The sequence below is a fragment of the Ceratotherium simum genome, chromosome 3 (genome assembly GCF_057802395.1).
Source record: "Ceratotherium simum simum isolate JZ-2026a chromosome 3, ASM5780239v1, whole genome shotgun sequence".
Lineage (NCBI taxonomy): Eukaryota > Metazoa > Chordata > Mammalia > Perissodactyla > Rhinocerotidae > Ceratotherium > Ceratotherium simum.
The window spans coordinates 78,009,035-78,026,031 of NC_141902.1; the positions used below are offsets into that span (position 1 = coordinate 78,009,035).

At 40.5% G+C, this 16,997-nt stretch overlaps 1 protein-coding gene across 1 annotated transcript in view; it reads left to right on the top strand.

The window, feature by feature from the left end:
- Positions 1–16,997, top strand: part of TRPM1 (transient receptor potential cation channel subfamily M member 1) — an 85,679-nt gene that overhangs the window by 54,662 nt on the left and 14,020 nt on the right. Inside the window, exons 21-27 of the mRNA XM_014788595.2 lie at positions 54–182; positions 2,557–2,808; positions 3,719–3,893; positions 5,486–5,506; positions 6,973–7,117; positions 8,646–8,848; positions 9,483–9,615. Coding sequence (XP_014644081.2) covers positions 54–182; positions 2,557–2,808; positions 3,719–3,893; positions 5,486–5,506; positions 6,973–7,117; positions 8,646–8,848; positions 9,483–9,615 — 1,058 coding nt within the window. The remainder of the gene's footprint in view (positions 1–53; positions 183–2,556; positions 2,809–3,718; positions 3,894–5,485; positions 5,507–6,972; positions 7,118–8,645; positions 8,849–9,482; positions 9,616–16,997) is intronic.

A 16,997-nucleotide genomic window follows, 5' to 3' on the forward strand; every position in this document is an offset into this window, starting at 1 on the left:
TTCCAGTATGTGCTATCTCCCCCAATACTGCTAACAGTTTTTCTGTCTGTCAGATATCGTACTTGGGCTACTTACTACTCTTCAACTATGTCATCCTGGTGCGGATGGACCGCTGGCCCTGTCTCCAGGAATGGATCGTCATCTCCTACATCGTGAGCCTGGCATTAGAGAAAATACGAGAGGTGATTACTCCAGAGGCCTGTCCCAGACCCACTGACTTCAATCCCGACACAGCTTCTTATTGCAAAAACGTTTATGCAAATCATAAGTGCCATGGGACTTTTCTTTTGAGGTGTCACAATCCCAAGTCTATTCCATTACCTTGCTTAAGATTTGTACGCCTCTGCTTCCAACTGAAGTTGAACTTGCAAATCAAAACGCAAGGCAAAATAAATGATGTTTAGTAATAAAAACAGATCTGAGTGCCTATAAAAGCAACAGTAAATGCTGCCAGGTACTTGAGATAAACCAATTACTACAACTGGGTACAAATTTTGGCTCAGTTTTCTGGGAGCTGAAACTAGAAACAGAGAAATACAAGAGATGACATATTTCCTGCAACTTAGGACTCTGAACCACACTGTCCTGGCTCAGGCTCCCTACACCCGCGATGGGGATTCTTGTGCAAGTGATTTATTGAAGGAGGGCCCTCAGGAGAGCTGTGAGTGGGAGCAAGGGTGAGGCAGACCAGGAGAGGGAAAGGAGCTGAGCGAGGTGTGGTTTCAGTGGAATCTGTCCCCGGCTTAATCCTGCAGGAGACTCTGAGTGTACTGGACTCTATAGAGTCTGTCCCACTTTGAACAAAGGGAAAGGCAGCTCCAACTGCCCAAGGGGGCATGTGGGAGCCGAACTGCAGCACCTGCAGCAGATGGGGCCTGGGCACAGCCAGCAGGTGAAAGCATCCGGGGCATCTGAGCAGGCCACTGGAGCATCTGCTGCAAACAGAGGGAACAAGATTTTCAGCTAAGTGTTGAAAAAGGACAGGCACCATCTCATGCATGACTCATATCACAGAGGACTTAAAATTAACATGTAACTCCGAGAGGGCAGTCTCTGTGGGCAGCAGCAGAAATATAGGCCAACTACTTTTCTTTCCAATATCATCCGCAAGTTTAAATGCACTATATTAGCTTATAAAGAGAAAGCTTATATCCAAGAAAAAAAGGAACTTGAACTGAAAAAGCACACAGCAGGATTTCATATTCTTTCTCCAACTGATATAGAACCAATACTATTATTTTGCAATAATTATTGACCCTTTCACCAAATTGAAAAAATATTACTGGCAACTTCTTGCCGGTAGAGTGAGTTTGATGCTGTCAATCTAATGAGAGCCTGAGAAACCAAAAGAGCGCTGAATCCAAAATTTTACAACCCATCTCCTTTTTTTTTTTTTTAAATTTTATTTTATTTATTTTTCCCCCCAAAGCCCCAGTGGATAGTTGTGTGTCGTAGCTGCACATCCTTCTAGTTGCTGTATGTGGGACTCGGCCTCAGGATGAACGGAGAAGTGGTGCCTCGATGCGCACCCGGAATCCGAACCCGGGCCACCAGCATCGCAGCGCGCGCACTTAACCACCAAGCCACAGGGCCGGCCCACAACCCATCTCCTTCTACTACTCTTCTTTCTTTTCTGGTTGGGCTTCTCTCAAACTCTGCAGATGTTACAGCTGGGATTTCCCAAGTGGCCTGTCATACCATCTCTAGTGCCACTGTGATCTTGCTGAGTGTCAGTGCATTAAGACACTGTTCTTTACTCCAGGAGCTCACCTGCCAGTTACAGGAAAGAGGGCAGCCAGCAGCCAGTGTGCACAGGTTGTTAAACTAGTGAATTCCTTCTGTGTTGGCTGATAAATAGCCACCACCCCATCCCACCCCTGAGGTCCCCAGGACCTACCCAGAGTCCCCATAACTAAAGGGATACCATCTGGCACAGCAGGCTCCCACCCTGCTGCACACCGCAGCTGTATCCATGGGGCTCGCTTTGTGTGTGCCCATGCTGCTGGTTGTTCAATATTTTCAATTTTACTCTGAGGAAGTGTCGTTTTAATCAGTGATAATTTTCAAAGGGTAATATCTCAAGTAGAAAATCAAGTTCAACTTTCCCTTGACTTCTCATATCTAAGTTGCAAAGGAATTTTGGCAAATAAACATCTTCCAGCTCAAATCTGCCGCCTCCACCAGGTGGATTGCCCTTCTGTGGGACCACAAAGGTTCATCCCTAGAGTTTTCCTCCTGAACAAAGTCTGAAATAGGCATGTGTCCAGAGAATTAGAAAAGAAATCAACAGGCAGCTGCTTTCATTACCGCCAAAAGAACACAATTTAGAAGGCATTTCCTGAGTGTTTATGAATCTAGGAATACCGAGGATTCTGTGGAATTTCCCTTTCTAGATATCTTTCTTTGCCAGAGACGATTAGTATTTAGCAGTCTTGAGCAGGAAGGGGAACCAGATGCCCTGGAATGTTCCACCAGTCCTATCTTTCCAAGATTCTAAGAAGATGAGGATTTCAATAGAGCACTCCCTGTTTATTGTTCTTTGGCATTTGTTTTCAGATCCTCATGTCAGAGCCAGGCAAACTCAGCCAGAAAATAAAGGTTTGGCTTCAGGAGTACTGGAACATCACGGATCTCGTGGCCATTTCCATGTTCATGATTGGAGCAATCCTTCGCCTACAGAAGCAGCCATACATGGGTTATGGCCGAGTCATCTACTGTGTGGATATCATCTTCTGGTACATCCGCGTCCTAGACATCTTTGGTGTCAACAAGTATCTGGGGCCCTATGTGATGATGATCGGAAAGATGGTTAGTACTGACACCCTGTGAGTAACTAGAGACACCATGGCTGTGCTGAGGACCTGATACCAGGCCTTGGGCATGGCTTCATTAGATTTCATTTGGTCTTTCCTTTGCAGTTGGTTTCTTACAGGAAATGTTTTTTGCTTTAAGATACATAGTTCTCTTACATGATAATAACTTAATAAAATCCAGTTGACAAACATGAGCCGAGGGCCTATTGTGTGTATACATATATATATATGGCAATAACTTGGTTGATAACCTCCTAACATGTAGTAGAAGCCAGAGACAAAGGGGGCCCAACATCATTCCCTCACCCATATTCCAGTCTTCAGCTCGTGTCCTCTGGCCTGGAGTGGACACAGGCAATTCACGTGATTAGGCCAAGAAAAATCCATGGCAACATTTCGTCCAGAACAAGCCATAGAATATGAAACTAAAAATGAACTAGCAGATCATCCTTACATCACCTGAAATAGCTTCAGTGTTAGGACTGGTCCCAGAAGGAAGGAATTCTCCTAAGTTGGGGAATAACTCTTTATAGGGCAAGTGGCTTTGAGCGAAGGGATATGTGGTTCAGCCTATCCCCACAAGGGCCCTCATCTTCAGGGATGTTCAATATTAGGAATTATAGCAGTTCCGTATCCATAGTAACCAGAGTGTTGCTCATGGTAACCACTCAGCAATTGTATAATGAATGAATAAATATCGTTGTGTACTCTGAATTCATTATCTTCTTACCTCCTGAGATATCTCCTCTTCTTACTCCTTAGTAAGATGAGATGGAGAGAAGGCAAAGAGGCTTTCCTCATCCTGATTAAACACTCATGATGTCTTTGGGGAGAGCAATATAATGAAGCAGGCGAACTTGGCCCATGAATCAAGACAGTAAGAGACACAATTTCTCTCTACTCAGATGATCGACATGCTGTATTTTGTGGTCATCATGCTGGTTGTGCTGATGAGTTTTGGAGTGGCCCGTCAAGCCATTTTGCACCCAGATGAGGAGCCTTCTTGGAAACTAGCCCGAAACATCTTCTACATGCCCTACTGGATGATCTATGGAGAGGTGTTTGCAGACCAGATAGACCGTAAGAATAGAATTCATAGTAAGATTCTCTTCCCTGCTTCTGAGGCAGATGATCAGTTCCAAATTAATGGAAGGACATTTGTTAATTTGGAAATAAAGTATTTTTTATTCTACCATAGGCATCAAATTATTTTACAAAGGAATAAGTGCAGATAATGAATGAAGATTTTTGAGACATCAGTCACTTCTTCTACTCTAAAAGTCATTAACTAGAATTCTGTAAGACTCTCACATCACCTTAGCTGGATCTGGGAAACATCCTATCACATGATTGTGGTCCCAATGCCAATATCCTAATTTTTCTTCAACCTAAATCTCTGTCCGCCCAAAGACAGAGCTGGTAGTGTTATTCAAATAGAATGAGATAGTGAGCATGAAAGGGTGACTGGTGCCTCATGTCATCCTCTTCTTCAAGCCACCAAAGCCCATTTTCCACATAGCTATCAATTTCCACTTCACTACTGGAGTGCTATTTCTTTTTATTATCAACAATAATCTGGATGTTAGCAGAGGAAATGAGCCGCAATCCTGCATGGATTTCTGGGGAATGTGGGCCCCACCGCCTCCCCAGGCAGAGCTGGTAGGTCACAGTGTCTCTTGTGTTGTAGGGAAGTGAAGCTCAAATGTTTCTATACCTATTTCACCTGAACAGTTAATGCACCATCGATGAATGAGGCTCCGTTTTCACGTGAGCAACAATATTTTTATTTGCATATTGTGCTCTATCATAAAGCATCAGGTACAATGGCATGTCTGCTACCTCCAGCGTTCTGCTTCTTGGGAATAGGTTTTGAACATCTTCCCCTCATATGAAATGCACAGTTGTCAGTAAATCTACTGCCATTAGGTTAGACTGATAACTAGTTCACTCAATGCCTTTTCTCTAGCTTTTATAACGTGATTCGAAACACATTGTTAACACAAGTATCTCAAAGTCAATTATCGTAGGTGTTTGTAGATTGGTAAAAACCAGAACATAAAAATCTAATTGGTTTCAAAAGAATATTAGCTTAGGTAAAAAAAACAGAAATGCTAAAAGTCCCTGGATCCAGACATAAGTTGTAATATTTCTATATGTTTCTTATTAAACTGGGTAATGAGAGAAGATAAAGAAGGAAGCTTGAGGCTATTTTCAGTAACACCCTTAAATGTAGGTTTTTCAATTCTTGATCTGATTATTACCTAATAGTTGTGTATTTATTTGTGCTTATGAGATGTCTGTGTTGGGATATAGGGAATGCTTGATTGGTTAACCTGTACATTAAAATGATCATCTGCCGGTAGCCTTATGTCTTTTTTAACTATTGAGCTTTAGCTGTTGCTTATAACATATGATAAAATAAATATTCATGAAATATATATACATATATTTGCTAAAATTAATAATGTGTACAATTTCTTCTACATAGACGACTGTTTCCAAGCATAAATCTGTAACTCCCAAGCTTGAATACTTTGCATTTCTGGCAGCAAAACAGTTCTTGTGTTGTTAATCATTTGTTTTACTTTTCTCTCAACTGTCATCTTATTTTCTTTCCTCCCTTCCTGCCACAACTAAAAAAAATAAAATCCTGCTTTCCAATCACTATATAGTCTACGCCATGGAAATTAATCGTAAGTTTACACAGAATCGATGACTAGTCTATGAAATGTGTGTATTAATTAGTATCCTCCTTAGCTAATTACTGATACTCTTATACTGGTTTCAAATACTTCTGTTGTTCTCTGGTCTCAATCCTTTTTTAAATTGAAAGTAAGTAAAAAGTAAGTAGACTATAAATTCATGGTTATTACTTCACTAATCACTGTTGGGATCATCCTATTTTTTTCTTCAGGAAATTGGTCCCTGTGATCAAAGTGGCATTTCAAATGGGCACTTAGAGAAAAGATTATTTTCCAAAATGGCACCAGAACAGTTGATTAACAGATATGAGGGTAGAAGGGATTCTCACCTCCTACCCCACAACAAAATTATTTTCAAAATTAATGTCCAAGTGAAACCAAGAAGACAACATAAGCTAAAGTTAAATAATTAAAGGGCATTAGAGGATAACAGAAAAGAAAGAAACCATAAAGATAGATTTGTCTGCTTAAAAATTAAGAACTTTTAGGCGCTGGCCCTGTGGCATAGCTGTTAAGTTCACGCGCTCCACTTTGGCGGCCTGGGGTTCTCAGGTTCGGATCCCAGGCTCGATTGATGCACCACTTGTCAAGCCATGCTGTGGCGGCATCCCATATAAAGAAGAGGAAGATGGGCACAGATGTCAGCCCAGGGCCAATCTTCCTCAGCAAAAAAGAGAAGGATTGGCAATGAATGTTAGCTCAGCGTTGATCTTCCTCACACACACACACACACAAAAATTAAGAACTTTTGTATATGACAAACACAATAAAGAAATGAGAAAATGTTTACAAATATGACAAGTTAAGAATGATGATCTTGGAGCCGGTCCAGTGGCATAGCAGTTAACTGCACGTGCTTCGGCAGCCTGGGATTCACAGGTTCTGATCCTGGGCATGCACCGACATACTGCTTGTCAAGCCATGCTGTGGTGGTGTCCCATCTAAAGTAGAGGAAGATGGGCATGGATGTTAGCCCAGGGCCAATCTTCCTCGGCAAAAAGAGGAGGATTGGCATCGGATGTTAGCTCAGGGCCAATCTTCCTCACAAAAAAAAAAAAAAAGAATGATGATCTCTAAGTGTAGAAAAGAGTTTCTTATCTTCTTTGTATGAGTTGATATTTTTCACATGGCAAATTATTGCTTATGAGATCAGAAAAAAAGTTATGTTGAAAAAGAAATAGTGGGGGCCGGACCCCTTTTGTAGTGGTTGAGTTTGGCATGCTCCGCTTCAGAACGGCATCAGAACCCCACACGCAGACCTACACCACTCGTCAGCCACTCTGTGGTGGTGACCCACATATAAAGTAGAGGAAGATTGGCACAGACGTTAGCTCAGGGCTAATCTTCCTCACTGAAAAAAAAAAGAGAGAAATATGTAATTTAATACCATATGCGAGTTATTTACTCTTTTCATTCTGTGTAAAAAGCAAGCACGACAAAACAAACTTTTGTTTCAGCTCCTTGTGGTGACAACCAGTATGATGAGGACGGCAAGCGGCTCCCTCCTTGTATCCCAGGCGCCTGGCTCACGCCGGCCATCATGGCGTGCTACCTACTGGTAGCCAACATCCTGCTGGTGAACCTCCTCATCGCAGTGTTCAAGTATGACCAAGTGCTTATTATTTATTACTTTACAGATGTTCAGTTTAATCTCAGAAATCTCCCATACTGCCATGGATTTACATAGAATTTCACTAGGGCTTTTGAATGCTTGAATTTTTGCAGTCTTTTTTGTTCAACCTTAATCTGTCTTAATGTATTCATAAATCAAGAGCTAACACTTAAATACATTTGAATTTAATCTTGATTAGTATTTTAACACTTTAGCCTGATTTTAATCTAATGAAAATATTTTCTGAGACGAAAGTCTCCTGAGGTAGAGAAGCCTTGATTAAGTTGTGCCTTTAATTCATTATCAGAGGCACAGAAAGCAATGTTAATTTCATAAGCTGAGACAATTACCGTTTGTTGCTAGTGCTGTGGAGTCAATTCCGACTCCTAGGGACCCTGTGAACAGCAGAGCAGAACCCTGCCCAATCTTTTTGTGCCATCCTCTCACCTTCTGGCACTGTATTAAACAATGCTCCACTGCCATTCATTGGGTTTTCATGGCCAATTTTTTCAGAAGTGGTGACCCAGTCCTTCTTCCTAGTCTGTCTTAGTCTGGAAGCTCTGCTGAAACCTATCCACCCTGGATGACTCTGCTGGTATTTGAAATACCAGTGGCATAGCTTTCAGCATCAGAGCGACATGCAGCTGCTACAACCCACAGACGGGTGGTGTGGTTCCCTGATGGGGCCACAGCAGTGAGAACACCAAATCTTAACCACTGGACCACAAGACAATTACTGTAATATTATATAAAATATTTTCCTTATCATTTATAGAATATAAGATAAAATGGCCGAGGAAAGAAATGGCTTAAATTATAAGATCAAGTTTCTTGTAAAACTTGCCCATTTTGGCATGATGTGTTGAGTATGTGACCATGCTTAATAAATGCTGAAAATAATTATTTTAGCTTCTAAGATGAAAAATAAAAGGAAAAAATCCTTCACAGAACTATAGAATCTTAGAGCTGAGCAGAGTCAGTAGACAACATGCTTGATCAGGATTCCAACTTCTAACAACCCTGCGCTTACTGCCTCTCATTGGAAACTAACAGAAAACAAAGATTGTACCCACACAACATCCAAAATAATGTACTTCTGATCAAATAAGTTTGATAATTAATCAATTCCATTACCAAAAAAAAAAACATAGCCAACTAGTTGTTTGACTGAATTGAAAGTTTAAATACTTCAAAATGCTTAGTTGAATGGCTCATACCTTTAAATTTATAAAGTAAAACTTCTTGAGCATATGAGTCAGTAGACTGCAGAGTGGTTTTTCAAGAAAGCAGTAGGTGGGTACTTAATTCTTAATTATTTATGTGAATAAAATGTCCTTGAGTGTAGATAATCCACATTGATAGATAAACCAGAAGACAGAGTGATCTAGAAGTCAGTACTAACTGGCACTCAAAGGCCATTTCCTTGTGTATTTTCATTCCAATGTGAGTGACTCTGATTGCCCTGGGCAATCACAATACAGAGTAATATAACTAACTAAAAATTTACTCTTTTCAAAGCAATACCTTCTTTGAAGTAAAGTCAATATCCAACCAGGTGTGGAAATTCCAGCGCTATCAGCTGATTATGACATTTCATGACCGACCAGTCCTCCCTCCACCAATGATCATTTTAAGCCACATCTACATAATCATTATGCGTCTTAGTGGTCGCTGTAGGAAGAAAAGAGAAGCGGACCAAGATGAACAGGACCGTGGATTGAGTATGTGCAGGACTCTTTCGTTTCTATCTTGGGTAATTTCAAGACTGTTCCAATTGGACATCCTCGTGGAAATCTCATTAAACTACTTAAATGTGTGAAAACACAACACTCTAGTCCAACTGCTATTCTTTGCAGAATGCTTCTCATTTTGTGTTGATTTTACTCTAGTTTTAATTTAGTAATTAGTGTTACAGAAAGCCCACTTATGAAGAGATCAGAAGTTGAGAGAGTTCTTGAAAATAATTCTTCTATATAAATTCAGTATTCCTTTCACAATGTTTTAATTTGTTACATCTAAAGAGGATGGGAAAATAATGTTGTACACTTGACTCTATTCATAAAATACAGGCAAATTTTTCCAGGAAATAGTACTTGGTTTCACTTTTCGAATAGCTGTAATTTTGTTTTTTGTGTTAAAAAGTGAACTGTTTTGCTCCAGCGGGAAGATGATTGCTGCATCTTACAACCTCTCTTTGTGTAATAAACAATTGGTGTAGTCAGAGAATTGCCTGCAAGTGATGGAGAAGGGACTTTAATTAAGGTTGGGTCGTGAAATTCACAATGACGCCACTAAATTGATTCTTCACGGATATGGCTTGTTTCTCATTTAGCAAACCCTTCTTCCTTTATACAGAGCTGTTTCTCAGTGAGGAGGAGCTGAAGAGGCTGCATGAATTCGAGGAGCAGTGCGTGCAGGAGCACTTCCAAGAGAAGGAGGATGAGCAGCAGTCGTCCAGTGACGAGCGCATCCGAGTCACTTGTGAGAGGTGTGCCCAGCGCGTCGCCACCACAGGGACGTGGGCCAAGGCTTTTCAGGTTCCTCCGCCCCATTCCAAGGGGCATGCCAAAGTTCATTTAAGCAGTCACTCCGAGTTCTCTTGTTTTTTCAAACTTGGGGTTTTTACATCTTTCCCCCGAAATAGTGTGAAAGTTCTTAGATGATTATTGTATATTGCGTATAGAAGTGAATGATGACGTTTATAGCAAATATTCCAGGCCAAAATCAAACAAAAACAAAACCAAAAACCCTGACGGTTCTAGCCCACCCCCAAAGTGGGAGCTTTTACCACAATACCCTGCATTAATGGAGACAACAATCAGTTGAGGAAGCCATCTTTCTCCCTGCTCTTGACATGTAGTTGCCTTTTGCCAAGGGTGGTCTTCCCCTAGGGACTGACCTCCTCATCCTGCCCTACACTCTTGGTGCTCCTTCCCAACGCCTTTCCCAGCCTCACAGAGCAGAGGTAAAGGCTCCCTCCTCTGTGCTCCCATGAGATCAGGAACTACAGGAGGGGCAAAGGCATCTGTCCCCCATAAGGGTGGAAACCTCTAAACCAGGGCAGGGTCTGCATCTTGGGTACCCAGCAAAATCAGCATCATCCATATGGTAGTGCTTAATAAATGTGAAATGAATGAATGCATGTGTGCGTGAATCAATGAATGAACAAATGAAGGCAGGTCAGGGAGGGACAGAAAGAGTGATATTTTCTAAACTTTGTAGTATTGCTTTTCCTGCAGCTGGGAAAAAGCAACCAGGAAAGGGTAGATGTGAATAATAAACCTGCGCTATCTACATGTTTTTAATCATATAATTTTTGAGAACTTTTATCACTTAATAAAAACAACTTAAGCTCGTTAAAGGTTGTGATAATTGATAAAACATTGTTCCAAAGAGTTCAACCAACAATGCGGGCAGAAGGATGAGCATGGAGGAGGCACGCCTAAGGGGATTCTAGTTCATCATTCTATCCCTGAGAACTCAGAATTAAAGTTTCCTGTAACAGATATGTGTGTTTATTGATAAACATAAAAACATGGTAGGACTTCAAAAGGATATTTCAGCACATAATTCCCAATCAGGGGCCCAACAATTACAGCAGAATTCATGATACACCCTGAAGTCTCCCTGGTGTTCAGGATGGTGACTCAGCCTTAGCTCACAGCAGGGACAATGCCCCTGGCAGCTGCAAGTTTCTGGCCCCTCTCCCCTCCTAGATCTAGTCACCTTGTAATCTAGCCAGCCAAACTCAAGGGATATCTGCACCAACTTTTGGCCTTAGTAAAGTACATTTTCAATAAAACTTTGAAACACTTCTTTGCTATTTTAATAGGCATTACTAAGCTTTCAAGATATAAAAATTATTTCTTCATGAGAAAGATAAGTTACCCCCATCTTGATAATCTAAAATTTCCACTTTTGAGTTAGACATTAACTTGAATTTAATCACAGCCAGTAATTTACAATGGAAATTGTGTTTTGTTTCTCTCTGCCTCTTCCCCTTCTCCCTTCCCCCAGCATTGTTTGGATTTTTGCCATTCTTGGGCCAAGGCTCCAAGAATGTGGTTATCGGTCACTACCAAATTGCATTTTCCTCTTGGGGCTCTGTGCACACATAATAGGAATGAAGTTGTGCCAGGGAGTAAAAACAGGCTACTTCCCTTTCCCTTGGCTGAGATCTCCACAGTGATGGGAGCCCCTCCGGTCCCCTTTGTTGACCCTTTCTTGGCTGAACCACAGGTAAATACCAGAGACAAAAAGGGGAGGAGGTTTGGGGAGAAGGTGGCTTTCCTTCACTCTTAACCAGGACAGCAGAGGAGCAAGGAAGAAGGTAGAAGAATGGAAATAAAATTAGTTATTTTTAACCTAACTTTTGGTACCAGTGATTACTTTTAAAATCAAATTTTTGAATACTCAGACGTTTATGCCATTTTTTTAATCTTCTTTATACAATTGATTGTTTTTATTTTCTGCATCAACATTTGCCATTTAATGATTTTACTGTTCTCCTCTCAGTGGTGTCATCACCAGCACCATTCAGACTGCAGGGTCTGTTAGGGGTGAGCGTCCATGGAAGGCATTGTTGGCGGCAGCCCTTTCCTGGCCTCCCCCGTGGTCTGGGCACCTTTCAAAACCTGGGCCAGTGATTGGGCCAGCGATGGGGCATGACTCAGGCCTACAAACGTGTTCACGCAGGAAGTTTACACATTTGTCGTGCTCCTCCTGGCAGGGTGCTTTGAGGGCTTATGTGCAGGAACCAAATTCATGGCTTTCCCCTAACGCTTGGAAAGTTACATGTAACATTCTAACAATTTACCGTTTACTTTTATCATATAATTTCAACATTTTGTAAGATCCAACATTTAGTCCCTCAATAGAGAGTTCCAATATGATTCAGTTTTTAGTTAACACTTTGCACTCGATACACTGTAACCAGGCCCTACATCCCTCACCACTAGCTCTCCTTAAAAGCCCTTCAGGGGCTCCTACTGCTCCCTGGCCTTCAAGGCCCCGCTGTCTGTCCAGCCTCACCCTGGACTGTCCTCCACTCATGTTCAGTACTCCAGTCTTGCTGGCCTTCTTTCATTTCCTCAAAGGCACTGCTTTCTTCCTGCCACAGGGTCTTTGCACATCCTGTTCCCTCTGCCTGCTCATCCTTTGAATCTCTGCTCAAATGCCAATTGCTCATGGAATACTTCCCTGACCATGTCACACCTTAGACTAGGTCAGGGCCTTTGGACTTTAAGCTCCACAAAGGCAGGGACCATCTTCGAATTTTGTTCACCGTGGTATTTCCAGATCCTGCACATCTCCACCTAGCAGGAGCTCAATTTTTTGAATGAATGGATGACTCAAAAGTTTGTCTCCTGATTTGAATTCAAATTTCTATCCTATCCTCAATGAGTTCCCTCCAGGAATATCAAATAGGAAATCAACTATGCTCCCTCTAGGTTTGAAACTTTGGTTTTACTATTAGGAACTAGGAACTAGGAACAATCTCAATATGCAAATGATTCTGCTACCCATAATTGTCAGGAAGAATCCTTAATATCAGCAACACCAAAATAAGTGTCGATGTTGGCATATGTTGTCTCTGCTCAAAGGGACAACATCAGATAACCAAGATGGAGGGTGGGAGGAGACTATTTTATAAATAACTTCTACCAACACAACCAAGGTAGGACTTGTCAACCTGAATATTCTATTCTCATCATACCAGGTTAATAACTGGTAACATGCATCCTTATCAATTAGAGCTTGAAGGCCATTTCTGTGTCTCTTGCAAAGCCTCTGTTGAACACATCGTTCCTTTTGTGGTTTGGCATCCCTTATCACAGGTTCACAGGTTCACAGGTTCAAGAGCAATTGAGTTGGAAAGAATCTTTTCTGACAAAACTCTGTCAGAGATTCAACTTCCTTTTCTCAAACAATGAGAATTACGTAATCCAGTGTGTTTTCCTTTTTTCCATGGCTTCAAGGAAGCTTAGCACCAAACTTACTATTTAATGAGAATAATTAAATAACCTACTATTGTAGGTTTTTGGAATATGTGATGTACATTGCCTCCTTATTTCCTCCTCTTTACTCTTTCATATCTTCCATCCATTTACATAAATTTTATTTTATATGTCTGATCTTTCAAAGTATGCAGATATAACTCATAAATTATATATTTTAAATGCAGTTGGTCCTATATTAAGGATCTGTGGGTCTTTGACTAGCCAAACCTATAATAACAGGTTTGGATTCCCCCAAAACTTCTGGGTTAAGTGATTTCTTGTCATATTTGTGGATTTGGGTTAAGGCCTTGGGTTTCCTCTAGGGTTGATAGAAAATCAGCAATTCATGGCCTTGAGATCTTCTTATTTGGCATCGTCTGCCCAAGTGACCAGGAAGAGAGGATGCTGGTAATAGAGACCCTTATGAGAAAGACAAGAAGAAGAGAAATGAGATAGGAACTAGAAGAGGACCTGAAAGAGAGATCAGTCTTAGAAAGGACGTGGGAGATTCTTCTGATGTACAGAAGATCGAGAAAGACAAACATGCAGTGATGGGGGAGATTTGGGGAAGATCTAATCTGAATGTCTTGATCTTATACATTAATAGGAGTCAGAGTTGCGTGAATGATGGGGAAGGGGTGGGATTAAGTGCTGAAGTTTTAATGTGCTTGGTAAATGACAATCTTGTTTCTTACCTGACTTCGAGAGCCAATTCAGAGAGAAATACAGATGTCAGGCAGGCAGAGATAAAACATATCAGCTTTATTAGTAATAAATGTTGTGCTAGAGGGTGTGGTTCAGTTCTTGCCAAATACACACCCCAGAATTACACGTACCCACTCAGTCACAGGCAGCAGTAGCCACCCAAAGGCCTCCCTTCTCACAGGCAGAGTCCGCCTTCTCCGTTAAGCTTACCATATGAGTAAGACAAAGTGAGAACCCACACTCCATGCAGGTAGCTGGCTCCCAAAGAGAGAAGAGCATGCTGATGTCCTGGTCCCTAAACTCCAACCAGAAAATGAGTTCTCCTCAAGAATAAATAAAACGTTGGAGAGAGGCCAGGAGTTTTACACTAATGGAAGGTCCAAACACATAAGAAAAAAATAGTAGGAATGGGAAAAAAGTACCCCCGGGTAACATTACAGACTTGAAGCCAGTAGGGAGGATTTGAGTTCACTTTAAGGGGAAACATGGTAGGAAAGGAGCTAGAGATTACCCAGCAGGAATAATAAAGACCAAGCTGAAATTAGATAACATGACTTGGTATTGGGCCAAGTCAATGTGGCTCCCATGACTTTCATCAGTGATGCTCTGTAGCCCAAAAGCAAGGATGCAAAAAGTGAATGATGCACGAGACATAGCCAAAGAGAGGCTGAAGGGGATCTATGTTGCCAAGAACCAGTCAGTGGGGACGCCACAATGATGTTAGTGTTTGCAAATGGCAGCATAAACATATTACTTTGCCTCCAGACGCCATTTATCCCTGCCCAGCCCTGGAGTCCTAGTCGTGATAGATGAAGGGTTAGGGATTCACATTATTATGTAGGAAGTAAGGGAGGGACAACCTAGGATATTAATAAGAACTTCACTGCGTGGCTGACCACAGAGTCTGGCCTGAACAGAAAGTGGAACACAGCCAGAAAAGGCTGATTAATTAGATGATTTGAATTCCAGAAACCAGGGAGGTCTGAGGTGTGGCCATGTTGGTATATATAAATGATGCAGCATAGAGCTAGAATCCTAGAGAGCTTAATATTCTTTTAGTAACTATTCAGTATTTTTCTTATTAAAAAGAGTGAGGAGAACAGAAGAGTTAAGCCTCATATCTTGGTCTTTGTTTAGTGTTTCACATATAAAAACTCTGTAAGCAAGCACAGCCAGGTTCCATCCTGAATGTTCTCCCTGCAATTACTAAACTTAAAAGGCAGCCCCATATGAAGAAGTAGATGGAAATTAAAATAGCTGGATGTAAAATTTGGCCTGGATTAGACAACCTTATGATCTATAGACCTGGAATAAAATTACAGGGTAGTAATCATCTTAGAACTCAATATAAAATACCATAGGATCTTGACGTATTTCTTCAAGTATGAACTGGACCTAGTTGTTCCACTAACATTATGTTTTTATGTTAACATTTAACTCTATCATTAAGGAAATGTTCCCATATAATTTATGCGATGCCTTGCAGGTGAAGGGGGATGTTTACACACGAAAAGATGACTGTACATAAAACAAGTTTTAATAACTGGCTTACTACAGAATTCCAAATGTCTAAGTTCTGTCCTTAGGAAAGACACACAGGGACTTTTACCATGAGAACAGAATTTGGACCTTATATTTAATAGATGAGAGTTTATGAAAGTCCAATAAAGTTATTCCATACATAGGTATTCTCTGGGAAGTTACAAAAGTTCCACAAATTTATATATTGTTGTATCTATTATTTGAATGAATGGAAAACATTATTTATAATGCCTTAACAAAAATGTGTTTTAGTGAAGCTACTTTAAGGTTTAGTGGTACAACATTCAAAATACCCTAAGTAATAGATAAGCTAGGATACAGATAAAATCATCTGAAGATTTTTAACCATACCTACTTCATATGGTCATATCATTTTACACCTGCATAGCATTTATAGTTCACAGAGTACTTTCACTTACACAATTTCACTTAATTCCCACAACATTATCATGCTACTACTGTTTATTATTATTATTACTTTGTGAATCACTCACTGGTGACAGATGCACAATAAAGATGAGCTGGTGGAACAGCTTCACCCCTAATGAGAATATGGGCACATCTCAAAAAGAATCCTGAAGCTGACAAAATGTTAATCAGAAACAGCCTTTCTTTCTTCTTGAAAACAAACTAAACACACAAAAAGAATCATGATGTATAATGTCAGTTGTTAATCTGGTACCATTATCTTTTTTTACTTTCTTAATTTAAAAAACAAGTAGAATTATATATATATGCTCCAGATTTTGATACTGATTAGGGCAGTAGGGTGTACCCTTTTAACAGAAAAGCCCAGAGACCAATCTGTACTAATCTCTGAAGCAAACAAAAAGCTGAAGGGGAAAACACAGCTATTATTAATCAAGACTGATTAAGCACATTAGGTTCTGGGCTCTCCGTGATTTAGTAGGAGATACACATGAAGCAGTAAAGAGCAGGGCAAGTAATGTCACGAGTCAAGTGCAGCTTAAATTCTATTCAGAGACAGGAGAACAATTAATTTGGGCCCAGACAGATTATAAATTTCATTTGTTTTTAGTTTCCTTTAATATCAAAGAATGGAGAAGGCTCGCCCTCAGGAATTGTTCTTCCCGCTTGCCAGTTGAGAAATCAGTGTTTGGGGGTTAGAAAAATGGCCTTAATACCCTTTTCAAAATAGAAGAATTTTTGCCATGAAGTAAATGCTACCATAATGTATGAAATCAAAACCTAGGGAAGTTACTTATATGATCTATAAGTAAATCCAAACACAGAAATAGTTACAGAAGCCATGAATTCAAACCGGGGGGAAACGGGTAGAAGTAGATCTGATAAGAAATCAGCCATGCAGTGTGTAAGAAAGCACATTTTGCATCACAAAAGTACCTACCATTTAAAGAAATAGTCCCTTTGAGCCAAATACTAGTCATACTAGAAAAACAGTTGTGATTTGACCCATTTGAAATATTTGAAGTATTGGCATATTTTGTAAAATGAATATTGTTTGGGAAAATATTCTACACTACAATAAATAATGCAGGCATGTTAATCTAATTAAATAATACATGAAGCCAGAATAGCAACATAATTTTATATACAGTGGCTGGGGTCCCTGACATCACCAAGACAAGCTTTCATTTATCCA